We start from the raw sequence: 23,673 nt of genomic DNA, 5'->3' as shown, positions 1-23,673 counted from the left end.
AAACATGCCCCCCTCAGCTTTCATTCCCTGTTTTGCCTCCCTCTTTAGAGCCGGCCTTTGCTCTCCATTATGTTCCAATGGCTAAGTCTTGTCTTTTCCACATTTACTACCTCCAGCTCCTTCAACCATTTAGTAAAATGTAGAATACAACTCTGATCATCGCCCTCTGGACACAGTCCAGGTGCCAGGGTTCCTCCTAAGACGATCAGATTGTGGTGAAGACGGGGGCCGTTTAGTGGAGATCAGCCATATTGGACCTGAGTATTCAGTTTACACGAATTCAGCCTGTGTTTGGTTCGTATTTACTTATTTTTGTGAGCCGTCTTGAGCTTCTGGCTTGTAGTAGGCTGATGGTTAATCTCCATATTTCTCCCCCTTCCCACGCCCTACTCTCGGTTGGATCTCACATTGGCTATACTTGTAGAAATGACGTTTTACACTTATCTTTGTTCACCTTGGTAATGTTTGTCTTGGTCCCTCATTCTGCTTTTGGAATTAGCTGAAGTTGGGGTCTGGTATCTTCTCTGCTGTCATCTAAGTGGTTTTCTGATGGCTACACAGGACAGAGCCCAGTGGAGAAAGCTGTGTGCCCTATTTCTCTAGGCAGCTTAGACACTTCACAGCTTTTACCATGGCCAGGTGGAGATGAGTTCTGAGCAGGCTGCAGTTTTCTGTTGGAAATGTTTTCTTCTTCCTTCTACTAAATATTAATAATGAGAGTTAATGCATATTGACTATCTTCAATGTGCCAAGTGCTGTGCTAAGTTTTACAGGGGTTATTTCATCTCATTTAACCCAGTATCCCTCTAACATACAAGGAAACTGAGGCTGGGAGAGATTCAATAACATGCTCACAGTCACCGCGTTGTTACTCGGCGACATTGTGACAGAAGGACCCCCACAAAGCACGTCGTCGCTCACTACTGCTGGTCTGCCTCCTTTCACTTATTAATACTGAGGGTAATTCACTCAGGTAGCCTTCCCTGTATTAGTTTTATAGGGTTGCCATAAAAAAACTGTCACAAACAACATGACTTAAAACAGCAGATACTTGTTCTCTCACAGTTCGGGAAGCCAGAAGTCTGAAATCAAGGTGTCCACGGGGCCATCCGACCTTTGAAGGCTCTAGAGGAGACTCCATCCTGCCTCTTTCAGCTTCTGGCGGCTCCAGGCATCCTTGGCTTGTGTCCCCTTCCTTCTTTGTGTGGCCTTCTCCTCTTCTTTCTGTGTCTCTTAAGAGGACACATCAATATTAGAAGGCTTAGGACCCATCAGATAATCCAGCATGATCTTATCTTAAGATCTTTGACTTCATTACAACTGCAAAGGTCCTGTTTCCTTATCAGGTCATATTCACAGGTTCTGGGACACAGACATACCTTGTTGGGGGCCCCTGTGTAACCCCACCAGTCATAGTAAACCTGGAACTTCTTTAAAAAAAAATTGTAGATGTTTTTAGTTTTTAAGTCTTTTGTTTGTTGTTGTTTCTCCTTATATTACCTCCTCTAATATCTAACCAAGAGGATAGTTGCCAAGAGAAGACTTAAAAAAGAAAAAAACACTACTTTTCACGTGTAGAAGTTTTATATTTTCAGTTCAAAATGCTGTGACGCCCAAATCTGTCACCTAAAAATGGAATGGTTGGCGTCCCAGAAGTCCACCCCTGATACGGAGGAAAACATTTTCATTTCTCTTCCATTGCCTCTCCACCCATGTTTCTTGGAGTATTTTGTGATGGAAAATCAACTTCAAGTATTTTGGAAGGCTGAGTAAAGATGGCCAAAGGGTGTGACTCACTGAAGTTGGGAAGTGAGAACTTCTCTGTAGAGTCATTTTTCTGCAGAATCAGAGGTGGAGTTTACGGATACCGGAGGGGCTGGGGGCTTCTCATTTCTGCAATTTATCATTTCTCTTTGCCATTTACTCACTTCCTTTTCCAAGTTTGTTTTTCAGCATCAGTCTATAAAATAAGAATCAGGCTCCTTTCTTTTTAGCTGAAATGATACTTTATTTCATGTTCTTCCCTAACCTCTCCCTTTCTCATATTACTGAAATAGTCTTATTAGGTTGGTGCAAAAGTAATTGTAGTTTTTGCAATTATTTTTAACCTTTAAACTGCAATTATTTTTGCACCAACCTAATAATACCAGTTGAACTGCCCTGGGGTCAGTCACTGGGCTTGTTCACGACTGGTCCTTTGGGTCTCAAACTTTGGCGCCTTCCCTAACCTGCTTTGCAAAAGTAACAGAACTTTTGGGAACTTTCCAAAAGAGATACACCCATGGTCCTGATACAGTATTTTTTTTTAAGGCAAAAAATGATCACATTTGGGTCTGTGAACTGTTGTCTGTAAATGTGTTTTGAAGTAAGATGACGTTCTGTAGTCATAGCCAGAGGAAGCTCATTGCAGTTTGGTTCCATAGAAATGATCGAAGATGTTGGCTGGCTATGCCACACATGTTCACTGCCGCAGCAGCATGTACAAAACATGTTAGTCACAGTAATCAGAGAGCATTTCTTTTTCCCCCTCAAAATTGTAGGGCAATCGCCAAAATTAGCATTTATGAGGAGAAATTGGCAGTTGCTTGGATCACATAGGTTCAAGAAGGAATAAATTTGTTTAGTCAGTGTATTCAGAACAGGATAGGCATGCTGGAACATCTGAGTCTAGAACCTTCTGGAACCGAGGTCCACGTGATCACCGGGTGACCACTTGTGAGCACTACCAGTCTGTGTGCAGCAGCACCTGGGCCTGTATCAAGAGCACTCGGTGTGCCCTTTACAGCACAGCTTCTAAGGTGCTGTGATCTGATTCAATGCTGCTGCCGCTGCTTTGTGTGCATGTGAAATTAAACATTTTCCATCTCGCGTTGGCAGGCCTGAAAGCGGGAGACGAGATTCTCGAGATCAATAATCATTCTGCCGGTACCCTGAACTCATCGATGCTCAAAGATTTCCTCACACAGCCGTCCCTGGGCCTCCTGGTGAGGACCTACCCTGAGCTGGAGGGAGGAGCGGAGCTGCTGGAGAGCCCGCCCCACCGAGTGGACGGCCCTGTGGACCTCGGCGAGAGCCCCCTCCCCTTCCTCACCAGCAACCCAGGTATGACTGTGCGCAGAGCTGAACGCGTGTCTGCGCCCAGGTTGGCCGAGGACCTGGGACGCTGACCAAGTAGCTTGCATGTTTCAGTGGATTGGGTCTGGCAGGTCGTAGAAAATGTGTGAGTCAGATGAGCTGGTGACTGAACGTGGGCTTCCTGTTGAAATGTCAAAGGGGCAGGGAACTTCTTGTTCTTGGAGAAGAACTGTTTTGCTACAAATCTACCCATCACACATGGAAAGCTTCACCATGCTGTTGCTGCAGTCATTTTGGAGAAAGACAAATGGGCAGAGGCCGCCGTCTTTTGGCTGTGGCTAGAGATAGGGAGACCTGGAAGTGCCAGGAGTCACGGAAGGTGCTGGGGTTCTGAGTCCTACCCTTGCCTTCCATGTTGTTGTCCCCCGTATGACCCAGCCCTGCTTTCCTTTCTGTGTGACCGGGGGACATGAGGTGACAGAGGGGACATGTGCTCAGAGCTCTTGTTCGGTCCACTTCTCTCTTGGGGTCTTCCAATTTGGAGTCTGAGCACGAGCCCACCTTAACCCCCACCCTGCCCCATCTGCTTCTCTTCGGGCTGATACCTTTCCTCCCTTTCCCTCTGGCAACCTCACTCTCCTTTACAAGCAGCAGTTTGAATGCTCCCGCCCTGGGAAGCCTTGGATCCCACAGCAATAGCTCCCTCCTCTGGCTCCCCAGGACCCTGCAAAGATGCCCAGCAAAGGCATCTTGCACATGGGCCCTGATCCTGTCACACTATTCTTCCTTGCTTGTGTGTCTCTTACTCCTCGGTTTACTTCCGGCTAATGTCTTCTTCACCTTGCTACACAACCGCCCACCCTTGTTCAGCGAGAGTCATGAGCCATCCAGTGAGCAGTGTGTTGCTGTCACCTATTTCTCCATGACTGGTTCTAGAGTTGGGGTTCACTTAGTAAGTGGGGGTTAATGAATTTATGTTCTTTTAAAAACTGAGATTAAAGATAGAAAGTCTTTCATTTTGAAATGGAGGTGTAGGTACTTTGAATAGCCTTGCCCTGCCACTGTTGTTTTTTCAAACTCCCTGTTAAAGCTTGGCTTGATAAGAAAAGATCACGAGCAGAAGCCTTGTAACAGTTCATTCTTTTGTTCAGTGGATCTCTGGAAGAGTTTGACAAGTTGAGGCTTCAGAAAATCAATTGCACTCATTACTTTTGACTTCCTTGACTCATTATATTGTTGTGGTACCCACACCCCAATCAAATTTTTAGAAAATGACTCCGGGGAGCAACTCGTATGTACCCTCAATAATAGGGAATGGAAACCGTGAAGCCTGTTCTTTTGTGTGACCACAAGATGGCAGCCTTGATCCCATGAAACAGTTCACAGCTGGTTGTTTCTGTAAGTGAATGACTGAATGAGGCACATTGTGTTAGATTTTGTTTCTCCAAGGATTTTATCAGGTCTGGATGTACATACTACAAATCTTAGTGCGCTTTCAACTTTCTTTGGATTTTTATTTTTCTGTCTGAGCCCTTCCTATGGGTTTTGGATATAAAGCAGAGGTTGGCAAGTCCAGCCTCTGGCCTGTTTTTATAAATCAACTTTTATTGGAACACAGTCATGCCTATTCATTTATGTCTCCTCTGTGGCCACTTTCCCATTGCTACAATGGTAGAGTTGGAGTAGTTGTGACAGGGACTTAATGGTCTGCAAGGCTGAAAATATTTACCATCTGGCCCTTTACAGATAAAGCTTGCTGAACCCTAATGTAAAGTGTGGCTGACACTGCTAACAATTTGTTTCTTTCAAGATAGTCATTGTTTTGGTGTATTTCTTTCTTTGAAAAAATTGTGTGTATGTGTGTACATTTTGGAAATTTTGAAAATTAAAAAAATGTATTTATATATAGGTATCTGTTTTAGAAATATTTTAGTGTGTGTGTATATATATATGTATATATAAAGAGAGAGAGAGGGAGAGAGAGAGAGAGTTATCCTATCTTTTATATGATGGAGTTTTAAAATTAACAGCTGACCTTTATATCCTACCTTATGTTATCTCCTTCAGACAGACGCCTTTGAAGGCTGAGTGCTAAATCCACTGAACCTAACATTATTTAAAACTTCCATTTTGAAGTCATCCTTAGAAGATTTTATTCATTGCTTTGTTTTTTTTTTAACTGAATGATCATAACTTGGAACTGACAGTTGTTAAGTATTTACTGTGTGCCAGACACTGAGCTAGATTCTGAAAGTTATAATGATAACTATGACATGATTATGCCCTCAAATTTGCATTTTAGTGTAGTTCTTTGTTTTTTAACTACTTCATCTTTTAATATTTTGCAATGATCAAAAATCTTTCAGAACAAAGTCTGTTCAGTCAAGTTAGGTAATCAGACTGGTTCAAGAACAAAGCATGAAAATAAAGTCACAGTGTTGGTTTTCTTGTAAGGTTTCTAAGTTGGCTTCAATGTTAATAAATTCCAGAATAATTCTCAAGTGCTCAAGGGCAGGCCGATTAGACTGGCTGGAGAGCAGCAGGCACTCAGGCCATCTGGGTCTTGGACTGTCTGCTGTCTGCTTGCTTCCACTTCCGAGTCCCCATTTAATGGTGAAAGATAAAAGGGGAGGCAAGTAAACAGGATAAAATAACTAAAATAACCTGAAAGATTGCTCCATAATGAGACAGAGATAAAGCAGGATCCACAGACAGCTGCCGTTAAAATAGAAAACAACTGAGAACATGTGTACAGTGGGCAAGCTGGACTACAGCCTTCATCTAAATTTAGAAGTAACTAAAAATAAGAAGCACCCTGAGTGGCAGGTTTGATGTTTGTTGCAGGGACCACCTTAAGATGGTCCTAGGGGATGTTTGGCATCCTTGATAGAGGGCCTTGCAGTGTGTCAGGGACATGCGGGTGCACGTGGGCCCTGACTGCTGCCCGGCTGCTGATCTTCTGAGCCCAAGTGTGCAGGCTCGGCCCATCCTGCGCTTAGAGCTTTGATTGAAATACCGTGTTTCCCCGAAAATAAGACCTAGCTGGACCATCAGCTCTAATGCGTCTTTTGGAGCAAAAATTAATATAAGACCCGGTCTTATTTTACTATAAGACTGGGTATAATATAATATAATATAATATAATATAATGTAATACTAGGTCTTATATAATATAATAATATCATATCATATCATATCATAAATACCGGGTCTTATAGTATTAATTTTTGCTCCCAAAGACGCATTAGAGCTGATGGTCCAGGTAGGTGTTATTTTCGGGGAAACACGGTACGTGATTAGCTCTCAGGGCTGGATTATTTCTGAACCTCTTTCTCACGCAGAGGTGCATTTTCTCTATGTAGCAGCACCACGGCCTAGCTGCTAAGAGTGGGTTCTGGAACCAGGTTCCTTGGTAATGAGTTCCGTTCCTGTTTATTGGCTTCATGACTTTGAATAGGCCATGTCTGTCTAATCTCTCTGAGCCCTGGTGTCCTCATACATAACGTGGGGATAATTGCACACTCTGATGTCACTAGGTTGTTGTGAGGAGGGATTGACTTATAAAAGTAGCAAAGCGTTTCGAATAGGTCCTAGAAAGGGTTCAGTAAATGTTGTGGATCCAGAGCACCATCTCCTATTGGGGACGGGAAGAGTAACCAGAGGCTGCCGGTTTTTGATCTCACTCTCACTCTTTGATCTTACTCCACCTCAATCTGCAACAACAAGTAAATTGTCTGATAGCTAAGTTTATACATTATACTCTCCTTAAAGCATTTTCCTTTCCCAGGTGGAAAGAAGTGAATTCTGCAGTGTCTAGGAGGCTGAGACACCAGGGCCCCTTTTCAGAGATCCTCATTCGCTGGGTCTGGGGTGGCGCCTGGGTGTGCATTGGTTTGGTGGTTGCTTAAAACTCTGGTGATTCTAATGTACAGCTAGGACGGGGTCATGACCTTATGTCACCAGCTCTTCTTGGCTATTGATTCTCGTTTTTTCTGTCCTGGTGGAATAAAATCTTTGGCACGTTGTGGTCACATGTAAACCATCTACAGTGGTGTTTGTGGATAACATTTTGTGGTCTGCTTCCTTGAGATTTCTGTAATGAAACTGTTAGGTGATCTGCAGTGCACTCTTCGTCTTCCTATCCCGTGATATAGGAAAGAAGCACCATTAGTGGGTTGTCATGTTGGCTTAGACAGCCAGGGACTGGATAAGGAGATCCCATCCTAAGTATTCTCTCTCTAAGGCACAGTTTCCCATTCTCGGTCGCTTGTCTTCCACAAGTCCTTGTTGAAATTTTACTGGGGCTAAAAGTTGAAAACTGGGGCTGCTTTCATCTCCCCACCCTCCACCCCAGCATTTGTTTAGGTGCATCCTGGTTAAAAAATAAATTGGCGGGGAAGGATGTCAAGACAAAAGGAGAGTCCCTTCAACGGCTGTTATTATAGAGAACCTTGGCCTGAAGGGGAAGCTGGAGTAGGAAGTTGTGAAACTGTGAGTGTGAGGTTTCCAAAAAGCCTCTCTAATGTGCCTGTGTGATTTATTTTGAACACTTAACTCATCTGGCACTGTTAACCTTTTGGGCCCGATAGATAATTCTTTGTTGTGGGGGTGCTGTCCTGTGCATTGATCTTTAGCCCCTCCCCCAATTTGTGTCAATCAGAATTATCTTCGGACATTACCATTGTGTCCTGAGAGACAAAATCTCCTCCAGTTGAGATGCACTGGACTGGTTTATTATCAGGTGTCCCTCCATCAGCCAGTTAGGGAAATACTACAGTGAACAGCAGTACATGAAAGCAAATCTAGGTCTAAAATAAGTTTTATAAAACATTTATTGAGAAAATTCCAACACAAATACCCTTTTCTGGCATCTTTTTTTTTTTCTTCTTCTTTTTTTGAGACAAGGGAAGAGCTAAGAACAATGTAATGCTTATTCTGAATGTTGGCTTTTTCCCCAAACGTGAGTAAAAATGTCCTAGCTTAACGTATTTATCACTGAAATGAACCCTTGAAACAAAGATATTTCAATCAGTAATTATGCAAACCCCCCAAATTTTATGCAAGTTATCAGAATCGTGGCTAAGGCGGCATCAGTGATGGCTTTCCAGGGCTTCAACGTCGGTTTGCCTCTCGTTTTAGGTTTTGTCATCAAGCTCACATCCATTTTCCCTTTGTGGTGAATTCAGCTCAACTTTATCTTCCCTAGACTTCTGCTTGACCAGTTGGAGCAAAGCAGGGGCCCTCATTTAGCTCACTGACTAGCCCACAGTATTACAATAAAAGTGCCAGAGCTCAGAGACCTGAGTAGCTTCTTATTTGAAAACTGGTCATTCTGGGAGTTGAGCTGAGGAGAGCCAAGCATCTCTGGCCAACACCGACCCTTGTGTGTTAAAGCCAATTAGGGCCGACATTGGGTTTGGAGAATCAGCCCACTTGACCTAGCTGAGGCACGTCAGTCTGATGCTACGTGGAAGATGGCAGCCTGGAGTGGGTGCACACATTCCTCCTGCAGGAAGCAGATTAAGCAGTTTTTACCGTAACAGCAGAGCTTCTGTGTTAGCCGTGAGCGTTGAAGACACCTTGGTCAGATGGGGAATTATTAAGCACCCAGCACGGACATCTACCTGTTTGATTTGTGGCGCAGAGCGTGTTTCTCTCCCTCCAGCACCCGTGACGTGTAAGGTTCTATTTTGGGCTGATGTTCCACACACATTGTCTGCAGCTCGATTTTGAAGACAGGAGACCATCAGGCAGCAGGGAGGGGGAGTGGAGAAAGGGGAACTGCACAGATTTCTCTTCCCACAAACAAATATGGTCCAGTTCTTCAGATTCTTTGAAGTTTCATAGATACCAGTAGCACTCGATCTTCTGTTTGTTGATAAAATTCAGAGTGTGCGCTTTGTAAACTGTGAGTGCTGTTTATTGTCACACAGCACGTGGTCGGCCTCCCTTGGCCCTGCTGGGGAGATCCCAACGCCTGTCTTGATTTCCAGCTGGGTTTGACTGGTGACCCCCATGAAATCCTGTGTGTGTATGTGGGAGGGTAGGGAGGGGGGAAAGTTGTTTCAGAGATCAAAAGCCTCCATTTTTATATTTTTAAAGAACATTAAGGGACCTTATATTATTCGACTTTCACGACAAGCTGACAGGATCAGTAAGGCCTACATCTACAGTTTTTATGGATTTGAAATTTTACTCTATAGGGAACCAGACACTGAGATTATGTGAAGTTTGGCTTGAAAGAAGTTATTTTTTTGTTTACCAAGTTAAAGTGACAGTGTTGGATTTCCCTTTTTATTGTAGTTTTATATTTTGCTTTCCCAGTCGTTTTTTGTTTTTCTGTATAATTGCTTTGGTTTTGTTTCTGACATTTGTTGGGGTGGGGAGCAGGTGTTTATGTTGATCTTATACTTTATGAGTATTTCTGTGGAATTCTTATCCGACAGTAAAATGACTGAAAAACAGTATGTGACCATAGCCTAATGATTGATTCCAGCTAAATGTCTTTACTGTTAGTCTAACCTTTTTTTGCCCCCTTCCCCTCAATTTGTTTTTCCTTGAAGACATTTGAACTCAGATATTAATAAGGGTCTTTAAAAAAAATCAATGTCTTAATTGATTCGTCTTTGGAAATGTTCGAAGAGTCTGCTTTCTCTAACATATATTGTTAATATAACTCATAAGGCAAAGACATTTTTCTTCCTCCTTTAAATTTAAGTCCCAAATGGACTTGAATGTAGCTAGAGTGAATGTGTCTAATCTGAGTAAATCAAAGATAAGCTAAATATAAGCTTCCATTAATGTGCTTGTCTTTCTCCTCATCTCATTGTGTCTGTCCACTTTGAGTGGGATATACTAGTGACAAAGGATTTCTCAATCACAAGAACATTGTCATGATGTGAAAATAATATTAAAAAACAAAAGCATGACCACACCTGTTCATATCAGTCATTGTTCTTCACAGCAGCTTTTGAAATAGCCTATAGGTCCTGTCCAGCTGGGGCCTCAGCCCTGCTCTGTGTTCCTGCCTTCTCTGGGGCTCCCCAGTCTCTAGTTTGTCGTTTGTCCCTCTAGATGTGGCCCTGCGCCTTCTCTGTGCTGCCAAATAGTGACTGGGTACCCGCTCTGTTGCAGGCGGTGTGCTAAATGCTGGGACGAAGTGGGTGGCTCCCCAATACAGTCCCCTTCTTCCATCACTTCTCAGTCTTGTCTTTGGTTTTCCCATCCTCTGATGGTTAGCAGAGTTCTCTGTTTGTGCATGTACTAGTAAGAAAATGGAGGCAGCTACCTCCAGGACCAGGAGGATAATTCCTTCAGTGTCTGTTGTTAGTGGAAAGTCTCTTATAGCGAAGAGAAGCATGAGTATGAAGTTGCAAAACTGTGTTTGTATGTGATTGCCAAAAAAATTCGACAATGTTGTATAAGCCTCTTAAGCTGGGGGTGTGTCCTGAGAAGGCCTTGACCTGTGGGAGCAAGAATATGATTTCTCCTATTTGAATTCTCTGTTCCTGCCATGTTGGTCTCTCTTCAGCTTTCTTGAGGTGCCCCTGTCAATTCCCACCCCTGGCTTTCTTTGATTACTAAATTCCCCCTAACCATTTATTTGTTGTCTACTGCTGTATGACAAACCATCCCAAAGCAACCATGTCATTTACTCACTGTTCTGTGGTCAGCAATTTGGGTTGGGCTCAGCTGCGTGGTTGTTCTGCTGTCCTTGTCTAGAGTCACCATGTGACTGTGCCATCTGGGCTGGACTGGGCTGGTTTAAGATGGCCTCAGACACATATTTGGTGATTGGTTGACCCTGGTCCCTCTCTCCTTCAGGTCTCATTCTCAAGAGGCTAGCTTGGGGTCTTTTGTATGGTGGGCTCAGGGTTCCCAGGGGGCCAGACCAAAAACTACAAGGCAACTTGAGACCTTCGCTTAGAATTCACATGTCACTACTTGTGTCACATTCTGTTGGCCAAGGCAAGTCGCAAGGCCAGCCCAAATTCATGGGGTGGGGAAGCAGACACAGAGATCTGTGCTTAAAGAGATGGGAGGGATTGTCACTGTCATCTTTGCAAACTGTCTACTGATTTTGTCCTTTCTCTTTCTCTTGTATTGCCCTTCCTTTTACTCTTGTATTTTATTAATTTTTATCTTCAGTTAAGGGCGGAAGCATGGCATAATTGGGTAAAAAAAGAACATACGCCTTAAAATCAGATAGACCTAGAGTTACTAATTCACAGGAGTTCTTTTATATTCTGTATATTAATATTTTACCAGTTATATGTGTGGAAGATAACGCCACAGTCTATAATGTGTGTTGCTTCATTTATGGTGCCTTTTGACCAAGAAAAATTTTTAATTTTAGTAAAATCTGACTTTCTATCTCATATGATTTGTGCTTTTTATATCTTGTTTAATAATTTCTTCTCTCCCCAGAAGTAACCAACACTGCCTTCTATATTTTCTTCTGAAAGATTTATAGTTTGGGCTAATCACGTTCTGACTGATACCTCCCTGTTACTGATTTTTGTGAATAGTATGAGCAAGGGTCAACTTTATATTTTTTCCATGAGGGTAATCTACTGTTCTAGTAACTCTTATCAAATGCTCCATTCTTTCCCCCGGAACTGCAATGAAACGTCTGCTGTACATCACACTTCCACATCCGGGCGGGGCTGTTTCTGGGCTCTGTTACCCTATCTGTTCTGTCTGGCTATCTCCTTGTTAATTCTACACTGCTTTATATTACTGTAACATTATAATACATGTTGACATCTGGTAGGAAAAGTAGCCCAATCTTGTTTATCTTCTCTAAAACTGTCTTTGGTGTTATTGGCCTTTTGCTCTTTCATAACAAATTTAGTTCCAAGAAAAACGTGCTGCAGGTGTGGGCTGCCTGAATACACATTCTTTGGTATTTGTTGAGACTTACATTGTGGCCTAATGTGTGGCCGGCTTGCATAAATTGCTGTTCCTTGGGGAAAACGTACATTTACAAATCCTTGAGAATAGGGTTGGAAATACATTCATGGATCAAGCTTAATAATTCCTGGTGTTCACATCTTCTTATCCTGACTGAATCTATTTTGTCTGACATTTCCAGGGCTTTCATTACATTTGCCTAACATATTTTTTCATCGCTTTACTTTTTTTTGTTTTGTTAGTTTCAGGTGCACAAAACAAAGATTCAGGTGCACAAAACAAAGTAATACTTAGACGTTTATCATTTCTATCCCTCACACTGTGTCAACCCCCCTCCCCCCATTCACTACCCCTCTGACATCTCACACAGCCATTACATTTCCACTGTCTCTATTCCTAATGCTGTGCTCCGCTTCTTGTAAATATATATATATATATAAATGAACTTATAGTTGACATTCATTATTGTTCAGCTTCAGCTTCAGGTGTACAGTGCAGTGATCAGGCATCTACATCATCCCTGAGGTGGTCTCCCTAACGAGACAAGTGTCCATCGGATACCCTACAGAATCTTTACAACATTATTGATTATATTCCCCAAATTCACTTTCATATCCCCGAGGCAATCTTGTGGTTACTACTTTCTCATCCCCTCACCTTCTCCCTTATCCCCACCCCCCCTCCCATGTAGCAACCCTCAGTTTTTCCTCTATGTCTCCGAAACTGTTTCTGATTAGTTCATCCCTTTACTTTTAATCTTATGTGTCTTTTGTTTAGGTCTATTTCTTGCATGTGTAGCATATAGGTGGGCTGTATTTTACTTTTTTTTTTTTAAATCTAAACATGAAGTTAAAATATTAAGTTTAGTCTACTCTTTATTTATTTAGAAGATCCATGTATTTTGACTTGTTTCTGTCATCTTACTTTGCTGCCTTTGTCTTGCTGGTTTTTCCTTTCCTGCCCTCTTGGATTGAATTGAATTGCTAAATGCCACTTTCTCCTCTCAACTGATATAATCTAATACTGTTCACTTAGTGGTTGCCCTTAAAATTTTAACATAATTTCTAACATAACTTGTTTCCCCGAAAATAATACCTAGCCAATCAGCTGTAATGCATCTTTTGGAGCAAAAATTAATATAAGACGTGGTATTATGATTGATATGATATGATATGATATGATATTAAAGACCCAGACTTACAGTAAAATAAGACCGGGTCTTATATTAATTTTTGCTCCAAAAGACGCATAAGAGCTGATTGTCGGGCTAGGTCTTATTTTCAGGGAAACAGGGTAGCAGAGACCAAAGTTAGTCTTTTTACTTCCTTCTTGAAGCGTAAAAGGACTTTAAATATAATCACTCCCTCGATTGTCTTAGTTGAATCCTGTATTTTTGTAATTCCCAAATGCCATTTTGGGGCATATGTGGGGTATTATTTTATACACTAAGACTTACCTGTGTGTATATCAGCTCTTTATCATTTCACTTTGTATATCAGATTGTGTGTGTGTGTGTGTGTGTGTGTGTGTGTGTGTGTGTGTGTGTACCTCCCCACCTAAAGTACATCCTTTAGAGAATTTTTTAGTGAGGTTCTGTTTGTAGTAAACTTTCTCACTCTTTGCTTTTCAGATGTTTTTATTGCATTCTTCTTCATAGGTAATATTTTAGGTTTAAATACAATTCTATATTAATAGTTTCAGCATTCGAAGATTTTTGTGGGGTAATGTCTTCAGATAGATCTTCCGGTCTTCTGTTCTTTCTTCAACCTTGATTCTTATCCATTGAATGTTTCATGTCAGTGGTTATAGTTCTCATTTCTAAAAATTCTGTTAACTTCCCTGGTCTTTTTTGAAATTGTCTCTTTTCTTGGTCTTTTTTTATCTTTTTTTTTGTCTTAAGTATACTTTCTCGACATTCTCTATCTGATCTCTGCGGTACCGTTCCTTGGAATCTGATTCCACAGCTTGTTGTGTCTGCTGCTTGTCACTCGTGGGGACTTGGTTCTTCTTGTATATTTATAATAACGGGTTATGGGTTCTCGTTTGACCAAGATTTGTCTCTGGGCATTATATGATACCATCATTAAGGATGAATCCCTGCAGGGTAGATTTGTTTTTGCTTTTGCCAGGTACCCTTGGAATACAAGTCTAGAACAACTTTATGGCAGTTTCTCATCTTAAGTGTCATGGACTGAATGTTTGTGTCCCACTAAAATCATATGTTGAAGCCCTAACCCTGATGTGATTGTTACAAATGTGTTTCCTCAAAAATAAGACCTAGCCGGACAATCAGCTCTAATGCGTCTCTTGGAGCAAAAATTAATATAAGACCCGGTCTTATAAGACCGGGTAATATAATATAATATAATATAATATAATATAATATAATAATACCGGGTCTTATATTAATTTTTGCTCCAAGAGACGCATTAGAGCTGATTGTCCGGCTAGGTCTTATTTTCGGGGAAACAGGGTAGGAGTTGAGGCCTTCAGGAGGTGATTAGATTTAGGAGTGACAAGAGTGGAGCTCTCATGATGGGATTAGTGTGCTTATAAGAAGAGGAAGAGAGACCAGAGCTCACTTGTTCTCTCCTTGCACACACAAAGAAGCGGTCTTGTGAGTACCTAGTGAGATGGTAGCCTGGAAAATGGTCCTCATCAAGAAAAGAATCTGCCAGCACCTTGATCTTGACTTCTAGCCTCTAGAACTGGAGAAATAAATGTCCCTTGCTTAAGTCACTTTGTTATAGCAGCCTGAGCGAACTAAGACATGGGATTTTCCTGGATACCTAGTGTCAACATTAATCTCAAAGACCCATGAGGCCAGCCTGTGGTTGTAATCTTAGGGAAGAAACCTTCCTTGCTCGCTCCCCACTCTCCTGTGGCCTCCCACGCGACGAGAGTTGTGGGGAGCGATGAGGGCGGCGTAGGGCTAAGAAAAGACAGTAGTCATAAATAGAGTGTAAGCAGACCAAGGGACCCCCAGTCTCAAGGACTGGATGCCCCGAGTCGGTCTAGCATCAGCTTTTATTAGTTAGGTGGGGAAGTAAAGGAGATAAAGCTTGTCAATCTCAAGATCTATGAATTCCTATACATCATAATAGGAAACTGATTCAAGCCAATCACCCTTGCCTGCAGGCAGCTGCACTGTAAGTCTCAACTTCCCCAAGGGACAAAACCTATATGCATATGAATAGATGGAGAGCACATCAATGAATCACTTCCCTTGCAGGTTTCAGGAAGGAATGCAGCTACAGAGGCAGAGGCTTTCCTTAGCCTGAGGAAGGTGGGGGGCTGTGCCCACCCATACAAACCCCGTGGGTTCTCCTGTTGGTCCCCACTGGGCTCTGCCTGTCTTAGGTTGCTTTCCACGTGGAAAGTCCTACCGTCATTGGCTGACCAGCCATCTTTCTGGGACCAAACAGGGAGGTACAAGGTGCAAACACAAAGGTTTAGCAAAGTCCCTGAAAGGATGCATCTCGCAGACTCTCCTTTCTTTTGGGGCAGGTTCAAGGAAACAAACGGTTAGGCTGCTGCGTGGCCACACTCTCCTATCCCACCGTATAGGCAGAATTCAACAAGCTTCCTTCCTTCCCTCCTTCTTTCCTTTCTACCTTCCTTGCTTCCTTCCTTCCTTCCCATTCTTTCTGCCTTCCTGCCTTTCTTTTTTTCTTTTGCCTATGAGTACTTTTATCGTTTTACATCTTTTTAGACTTATGGAGCAGCCCTTCAAGGGAACCATATGAATTAGGAGATTCGGTTCTAACTGGTACTGACCCAGTGCCTGTTTTCTGTCTCGTGGCTTTACAGTTAAAACCAAGGCTTCAGGGCCTGTGTTCCCAAGCTGGGTGGTACTGCTGTCGGGGAAATGTGTGGGTGCAGTTTTGATTGTCACAGTGACTGGGGAATGCAAAAGGTATTTAGTGCCCATGGGCAAGGGAGGCTAAGTGTACCTGCCAGGTGTACAGTTTTGCTCCCAAAGAATTGTCCTTCTCTGAACACCAAGTAGTTTTGTTACCGTGCAAAAGGTCCAGCTGCTCGCCGCACGAAAGCCAAAACTCAAAGAGGTGAGGTTGGTGGAAAGAAAAGTAGATTTTATTCCAAAACGCCATCATTCAGGGAAGACAGTGGACTCCCTGTCACAAAGACTGCCTTCCCACTCGTAATACCACCAGAGGTGTTAATAGACATGACAGGAGGGGCAGAACAAAGGAAGCAGAAGTTGGTCAGGCAACTTCAGGAAAAGGCCCTTCCTAGAGGCTGGTCTGCTGCTCCAGGATCAGGAGTGAACCCCATACAGACGCAAAAATAAAACCCTCCCGTTACGGGGCCAGGTGTGCACACTGGTCTGAAGTAAACAGAACAATTGGAATTGATGTGCATAGTAAATGCACAGTAAACAGAGTCATCAAGGTTTGGGGGGAGGAGAGGAAGCCAAGAAAGGAAAAAAAAAAACTTTCAAAAAGTCCCAAGCCAAACCACTGTCAAATCGAATTACATCAGAGGTTTAAATTTCAAAAATAGAAGTTATAGGATCACTGTTACAGTTTCTCTCCCTTTGGGAAACACTGCTTAGTGGGTTTGGGGACTGATGGATTTTCTCAGCACTGTCATGCATCGGGACTGGCTCACCACTCCAGCTTCCTTTATCTTTTTCATTTTGGACTCTGGGGATTTCTTGGAGCTCAGCTTTGATATTAAAAAAAAGATTTTGTTATATTTCATTTAGCATTTCTAAGTGTTTTGTAGAGGAAGGTTTTATTTGCCTGCTTTTCAGGATACCCAGTGCACAGTGTCGTTAACAATGAAAATCCGTTCATTTGTTTTCTCACTCTTTTATGAGCACCAGCTATCCTTCAGGTACATCATGTACTCAGGGGGTATATGCAGGGCCACGGCATTTGGCTGTACAGGCGGGGAGGTGGGGGTGGGGAGGGTCACCATTCTGCAGACTACAGTGTGAATGGTGCCCCCTGGTGTCCTGCAGGTGTGAATGGTGCTACCCTGCCTGCTCTGGGGAGTCCTGAGTGGGCCTGTTCCGCAGCCTCACAGATTCGTGCTCTTAGCTGTGAGCTCTCAGCTCCCCAGTGGGGGTGACCAACTCTTCTGCTTCTTTTTGGCCCTGGCATCTCGGTCATTGCCACATATAAAGTATTCAATCACTTTTTATTCCCATGGAAGTGACTATGTGACGTAGTCGATATTGTAGTCTACCAAGGTAACTAAGCCGCTCTCTTTGACCACTACCATCATGTTATAGAGTGAGAGAGTAATTAATAGAAATGCAAGGGTGGCCTGTTAGCTCAGTTGGTTAGAGTGTGGTGCTAATAACACCAAGGTTGCTACACTGTGAGCTGCGCCCTCCTTAAAAAATAAAAAGAAAAAAGGAATGCAAGCAAATCCTAGAGCCAGAGCAAAACAGGGGCAACAGACAGAAACATGCACAGCACACAAGGGGCGTTCACTTCATTGGTGCTTCATTCCAGATCATTCCAGATCAGGGGAAGGGGACTGGAGCGTGTAGCCCTGGAGCAAAGACTGCTCGGAGGTCGGCTTCCTCCTGTAGCTTCTCAACCAACTTCAAATTTGAAACAGAGTCGTTACTGGAGAGCAGGCCCTTCTGGGCGCGGTGTCAAGGTTCTTGGCGTCTCGAGCAAAGAATTGAAGGAGACACAGAAATACAGTGGTGAAAGTTTATTAGAAGCAAAAGTACACTCTAAAGAGAGAGGAATGGGCCAGAGCAAGAGAGTGGCTCAAAAGGTGCCGCTTGGTGAGGACTTAGAGTTTTTATTTCCTTCTCATGTAGAAGGGGCTACTCCTCTCTACGTGGGGGGCCACTTGATTGGCACCTGTGCTTGACAAGAGGCTGTTGCTTCATGTTGTTAGACTGCGCTTGTTCCTTCCCAGAATTCAGTCTGTTATAATGATATTAATGAGCTTCCGGGCATATGTATGATATGATAATGATGGTATAATGAGGCTAAGGTGAGGTAAATGTCGTTGTAGCCTTTACTGCACAAGTGTGAGTGACTGGTCTACTCTAGTTAGGTGTTTAGTATCCTTTAGCTTCCTCACAGCGGTTGAGGGCTATAGTGGATAAAGGAAAGATCTGGGCATGGAGGGGAGGTCTTCTGGGTGGTCGCTTTTCATAGGTCGTGTCAAACGTGCAGGCATGTCTGGAGACCCCATTCCTGTCTCTAACTGCCTGCCTTATGTCCCCCTTGAGAGACAGGGTCCCCGTAAATCTCTATGGAAGTTGAGGGACAGGAGGTCTCTTCTTCTTTATCTGCTTCCTGCTGAATGTGGCCGTTATCCCGCCTGTCGGGGATTCACAGAACTTTCACCCTGTCTGATCTCAAATGAGAGGAAGGGTCTCGAGATCCACCTGGAAGACCACGTCGGCTTCCTTGGTTGGGGTGTGCTGGAAGCCTTGCTGGGGCGTCATTTGTATCCCAATGGCCCCTAGATGAGGAGAGAGAGATTTTGGTTAAACAGAGTTAAAAGAAGCAGGACCCAAAGCCGTCGACGCAAGGTGGCTGTGTGATAGAAATTCCGTTTAGCTTCATGGAGCCTGTGGTCTTTTCCTCTGGTTACTCCGGTCATTCAGGTGGCGTTGTTCCCCCAGGTATGGGATTGGAGTGGGACAGGGGACTTCCGTGCTTCAGGCTAGGAACAATCTTTCGTTTAAGATTAAAAAGCTGATTTGAAAGGTGATTAAGATCAGGAACTAGGGAGGTAAGAAATTAGGGAAAAGGAGATTTTAAAATTTCTATAGTGCTGGGGGCGGCTCTCCTGATGTCAAGAGGCTTACGATTATAATGGCGTCACCGGGAGTAAGGCAGCCTCTTTGCAGGCTGAGGTTTTCATCCAAAGACACAGGAAGTGGCTCTTTCCTCTCCTATCCCTCCCTCCCTCCCTTCCTTCTTTCTTTCTCTCTTGGCTGGTTACACTGACAGTGCTGTAGTCCCTGATCCAGTGCCACACAGGTTGATTACCACTGTCTTATCAGGCTCGCCAGAGGTTTCTAAATGACCGAGAGCCTCGCTACTCCGGGTGTGATCCATGGACTTGCAGTATTGATGCGTATCATCTCGGAGCTTGTACGAAAGGCAGAACTTTAGCTCCAACCCAAGTCCATTGAATCTGAATTGACATAACGTACTTCCCCCAGGGGGTTCAGATGCTCTTTGAATTTGGGAAGCCCTCCAGAGGAAAGTCATCCTCATGTTCTCTCCCTTCACGTTTGTACAGAATATGGTGGGAATGATGGGAATATGGGGTTATGTGTATGGTTTGCGAGACTGAAAACAGACATCACAAGTGTTATGGACTGAATGTTTGGGTACCTGGATCCACCTCCAAATACATCACATTGGGAGGGTTAGGGCTTCAACATGAATTTTGGGGGACACCATAACTATTATTATACATTATAAATAATAAAAATATACTATAGTGGAAAATAATAATAGTAGTAGTAACAATAAAAACAACAAAACTAACACTTATTGAGCCAAGATCCTGGAGCTTGTACTTGGAGGGTGGAACAATATATGCACACGTCCTGAGCGTGACCCTATGCCCCTTTACACAGGGGTGACTTTTAACAATTACTCTTCATGTCAACCCACCTTTCCTTCTGATTTCCCCCTGCAGGTCACGGCCTCAGCAGCGAACAGGGCAGTAGTGCCGAGACCGCTCCCGAGGAGACGGAAGGGCCAGACCTGGAATCCTCCGATGAGACTGATCACAGCAGCAAGGTGAGAGATTTTCATTTTCACATCCCATGTCTGGAACAACCAGAGTCCCAGCTGACGCGTCACCTTTGCAGCTGTATGTGGATTGAAGTCCTCTCCATAGGATCGAGTGTTTTTACTTCTGAGATGTCACTAAATAAGACATAAAATCCAAATTACAGCCTTGATAATAGACCCATGTGTGAGAATATAGGGCAGAAATCACTCTTAATGAATCCCATTTCCTTCTTACATCTCTGTTTGTGTACAATGAAGCAGCATCCAAAATGTGAGAGTGGGTCAGGTGGGCGGTCTTGGTGGTGTTCATGGTTTCTGTGATGAACCCCTTTTGCGTGAGCTGTGTTCAGCTCTTATTAAAGGTGATCATCTTTTACATTAAAGGGAAAGAAGCACTATTTTTATTAATCCAGAAAGAATGTTCCTCTTGGTTGGGCACTATGAGAAAGTTCGTGTTCTGACTCTTTGGTGCAAGCATGTGAATTTGTTTTCCATCATACGTCATGCTTCTCTCGCACTCCACGGAGAGTCCCATGGATCAATAACCTCTTTTCATCAGTCTCCAAAGTACAACGATTTGTAAACTCTGTGTTACCTATACCCAAGAGACCTCTCCCCGCCCCCCCCAGCAAAAGCAACTGTGTGTGATTACGCTTCTATATTTAGTCACCTTTTTTTCATAGAAGGTTGTTGACATATTTATGTTGATCCCTCTCCCTCTCTCTCATTCTTTTGTTTGACGTTTACCAGTCACTTAACCAGAGCAAATCATATAATTTTTAAATTATGCCTTTGTTTTCCCATCTTCAATATCAGGGTGATTCTTACCTTTGCACAGCAGTGATCGGATGATTCGGTGGGTCAGTAATATCACCGTGGGAGAGCACCTTGATAACGGAATTAGACTATTCAAATATGAGCTATTATGTTAAAAACTTAGATTTCTCCGAGTGCTCTTTTTGTCTCTCTCTGTATTTATATCTCTCCGTAGGACTTTGTTGAGTGCATGTTTGTCTGTCTTCCACATCTCTTTTACCCGCATGTGTTTCTTTTTCACCACCTTTGCATCATCATTCCCAGTGTCCGTTTTAAACGGAGCACAGTATAAAATTTCAAATTTGACATTAATTTTAAAATTTATAAATTGAGTATTTACAGACTGAAAGGCTTTATGTTGCTGGTTAAATAAAACACAGATGAGTGGAAATATACATGTTTCATTTAATGTAAAAAAAAAAAGCTTACTTAAAGTTACTTTTAATTTTTGTGGCCCTTACCTTATTTTTATCTACTTTTGGGTGGTGGGAGGGTCAGTCGCTCTCAGGTAAAACCGGTATCTCCATACTGAGGTCAGATATTTTGAAGGGTATTTATTTAGTTGTATTGTTATTGAAACTAAAAATGTTAATTCTCAATTTCTAGTGTGATTTAGAAATACAGCTATTTTTCCTATTTCTAAAACTTTTTTTTCTGAATACTTTTTAACTTGGATCATTTTTACCTCCCTGTAATAGCCCAATGTTCTCATCCCTTTGTGGTTTCGAGATTGTTTCCATTTTAAATATATTGAGTCATTAGGTCCTACACAGACTCCTCTATAATATTAGGTTCTAGCCCTGGAGAGAAAGGAAGCGGCCTCAGGGTTCTGTTGACTGACCCCTGGCGTCTCTCTGACTTCCTGGTTCTTTCTCCAGAGAATTAGGCCCTAAAACTCACCTGGAACACACAAGGTCAAATGTAGGAACAGGTAATGCTTTCCCTGGATTTCACTGTAGAAATGCATGGTGGGCTCTCATAAAAGAGAATTTCTTCCAAATAATTGACAAGTTTGGGTGATGATCTTAGTATTTTTAAAGATCATGTAATAGACCTCTTTGAAACCATAGGTTTACATTCCTTTTCCCTAAGTTGGGGATCACTATGTGTGATTCTGTACCCTAAAATACTCCCTAATTTTGGTTTGATTTTTATCTTTTTATTTGAACTACTTTGTCATGCAACCCAAGTTCTTTAATTAAAATAGACTTTAATGAATTAGATTACTCACTTAGGATATTTGGAAGCAAAAACCTTAAATTGAGCAAGTGGTTCTTGGAGACTGGGTCCTACTATGTATTATTAATTTTAAATGAGAGCTAATACTTATTTAGTGTCTTATATATATTGGGCAATGTTTTATATTAACTCATCTCATCCTTACAATACCCCTGAGGGAAAGATACTATTATTTCATCTATTTTATAGATGACATGTTTGAAACAGAGAGGTTAAGCAACTCACTGAAGCTCACACAGCTCTGAGATGACAAAAACCAGGCCTTGTGTTGTTAACTGCTATGCTAAAACTACATTTGACCATATTGTTAAGGTCTGGTGTTAAATGTCAGGTTTCAAAAAAGGACAGAATTAATTAATTAGTGGTGCTGTAAGACAATTAAATATATGTTCACTAGTCACATAAATATTTTCCTAATACTTAAGCTTTCTGGATCTTTTTTAAAATGATTTAAAGTAAGAGCAAGTATATATCTTAAATTTCTTGATTAAGATTAAATTTTTTTTTGATGCATTTCTTATGTCAGTGTAATTTTTCTTGAGAATAACGTAAAAATTCATTTTTAAATTGCCTAAGCATGGGAGGATGATTTAGCCTTCATTTGAATACACCAGGCTGGGTGTAGAAAGGTAAAAATAAACAAATGAATAAATGAAACACAAAATCATTTTTTATTCTGGCTAAACATTTGAAGGCTCTTGATTTATTTGTTTTTTAATATTTTTGCTGTTCTTCCTAAATGAATTGTCTTACGAGATATTGGCCAGAATGAAGAGAATGCATGTTGGAATTTTATGTGTTTTCCTTTTTTTTTCTAAAATAGCAGTTTTTGCTACACAGGGCCCTTTGGGTTGAGCAAGTATATAATTGTGAACTTGTTGAACGGTGGAATGTCACATCCCGGGGTGGGGGGTGGGGCTTGCACACCACAGGGGCCTTATCTCGGCCTTTTTCTTTGTAAGCAGCCTCCTTCCTCTGGTAATGGTGGGTGACAACCTCAAAGGGTCTCTCCCCACTGGCTACTTGTTTCTCTGCTTTTACTCCAAAACTCTTGTCTTGGGAAGGGAATGTTGATTAGCTCTGGGCAGTTGTGTCCTGCATACAGGCCCTCTGGCAGCTGTGATTTTGTTTTCCATTTAGCAAATGTATTAGAATAATTTTCAGAACGTTTTTCATTCTGAAAGACTCCCCCTCCCCCTTTTTAATCCCAGTTGTGATTGTCTGAGAAATGTCTGCTCGGTAACAATAGCATTAGTGGAAAATGTGAACTGTTAAAAAAAAAAAAGCAGCAGCAGCACTGTGCTTTTTAGAGGCTGCTGCCTCCCGACTCAGTAAGGGGTGTCTTCAAAGTTGATCCTGGTGGGTTGCATATTCCTGTGCTGTGCAGGGTGCTGGCCAGTCAGCTGATCTTGGTCCGAGAAGTAGAGACAGGCGCATCCTGAGGAGGCATTTTCTGCTTTGTTATATTTTTTTTGCTGCTTTTTGGTTCTCCCTTTCTGGGACTTTTGCTGGCTAGCCAGGTGGAATCAAAGCATGCATTCTTGTCCACAGCTGAGCCTTTGACACCATCGCAGAGGGCACTGAAGGGGACGTGGATGGGTGCTGCTCCGGGCTTGGACTGTCGCTGTCCTTTCTGTGTGGAGATGCAGCTGTAGGTTTTGATGGGAGAGCCGGCTTGGGCTGGGAGAGCCCGCTTGGGCTGTCTCTATGAGAGGATGCTCTCTTGGGAACCGGAAGGCATTCAGTTTGCTGGGAGTATTTTAAGAAACTTCTGTTTCTGTGCTGAACACGTCAGGTGGTAGAATTACCATGAGAATATATTCCTGATGATGTCTGCACTGTGGAAAATAAAGCGCAAGCCCAGGACTGAAAACAA

General features: G+C 42.6%; 1 protein-coding gene across 3 annotated transcripts in view; it reads left to right on the top strand.

Moving 5' to 3' along the window:
• Positions 1 to 23,673, top strand: part of TIAM1 (TIAM Rac1 associated GEF 1) — a 191,370-nt gene that overhangs the window by 130,064 nt on the left and 37,633 nt on the right. For all 3 annotated transcript variants that reach the window (XM_033121186.1, XM_033121204.1, XM_033121194.1), the window contains exons 14-15: positions 2,878 to 3,102; positions 19,645 to 19,748. In XM_033121186.1, coding sequence (XP_032977077.1) covers positions 2,878 to 3,102; positions 19,645 to 19,748 — 329 coding nt within the window. The remainder of the gene's footprint in view (positions 1 to 2,877; positions 3,103 to 19,644; positions 19,749 to 23,673) is intronic.

This window comes from Rhinolophus ferrumequinum, chromosome 2 (assembly GCF_004115265.2).
Source record: "Rhinolophus ferrumequinum isolate MPI-CBG mRhiFer1 chromosome 2, mRhiFer1_v1.p, whole genome shotgun sequence".
Classification (NCBI taxonomy): domain Eukaryota; kingdom Metazoa; phylum Chordata; class Mammalia; order Chiroptera; family Rhinolophidae; genus Rhinolophus; species Rhinolophus ferrumequinum.
This window is presented reverse-complemented; position numbering and strand designations above follow the sequence as displayed.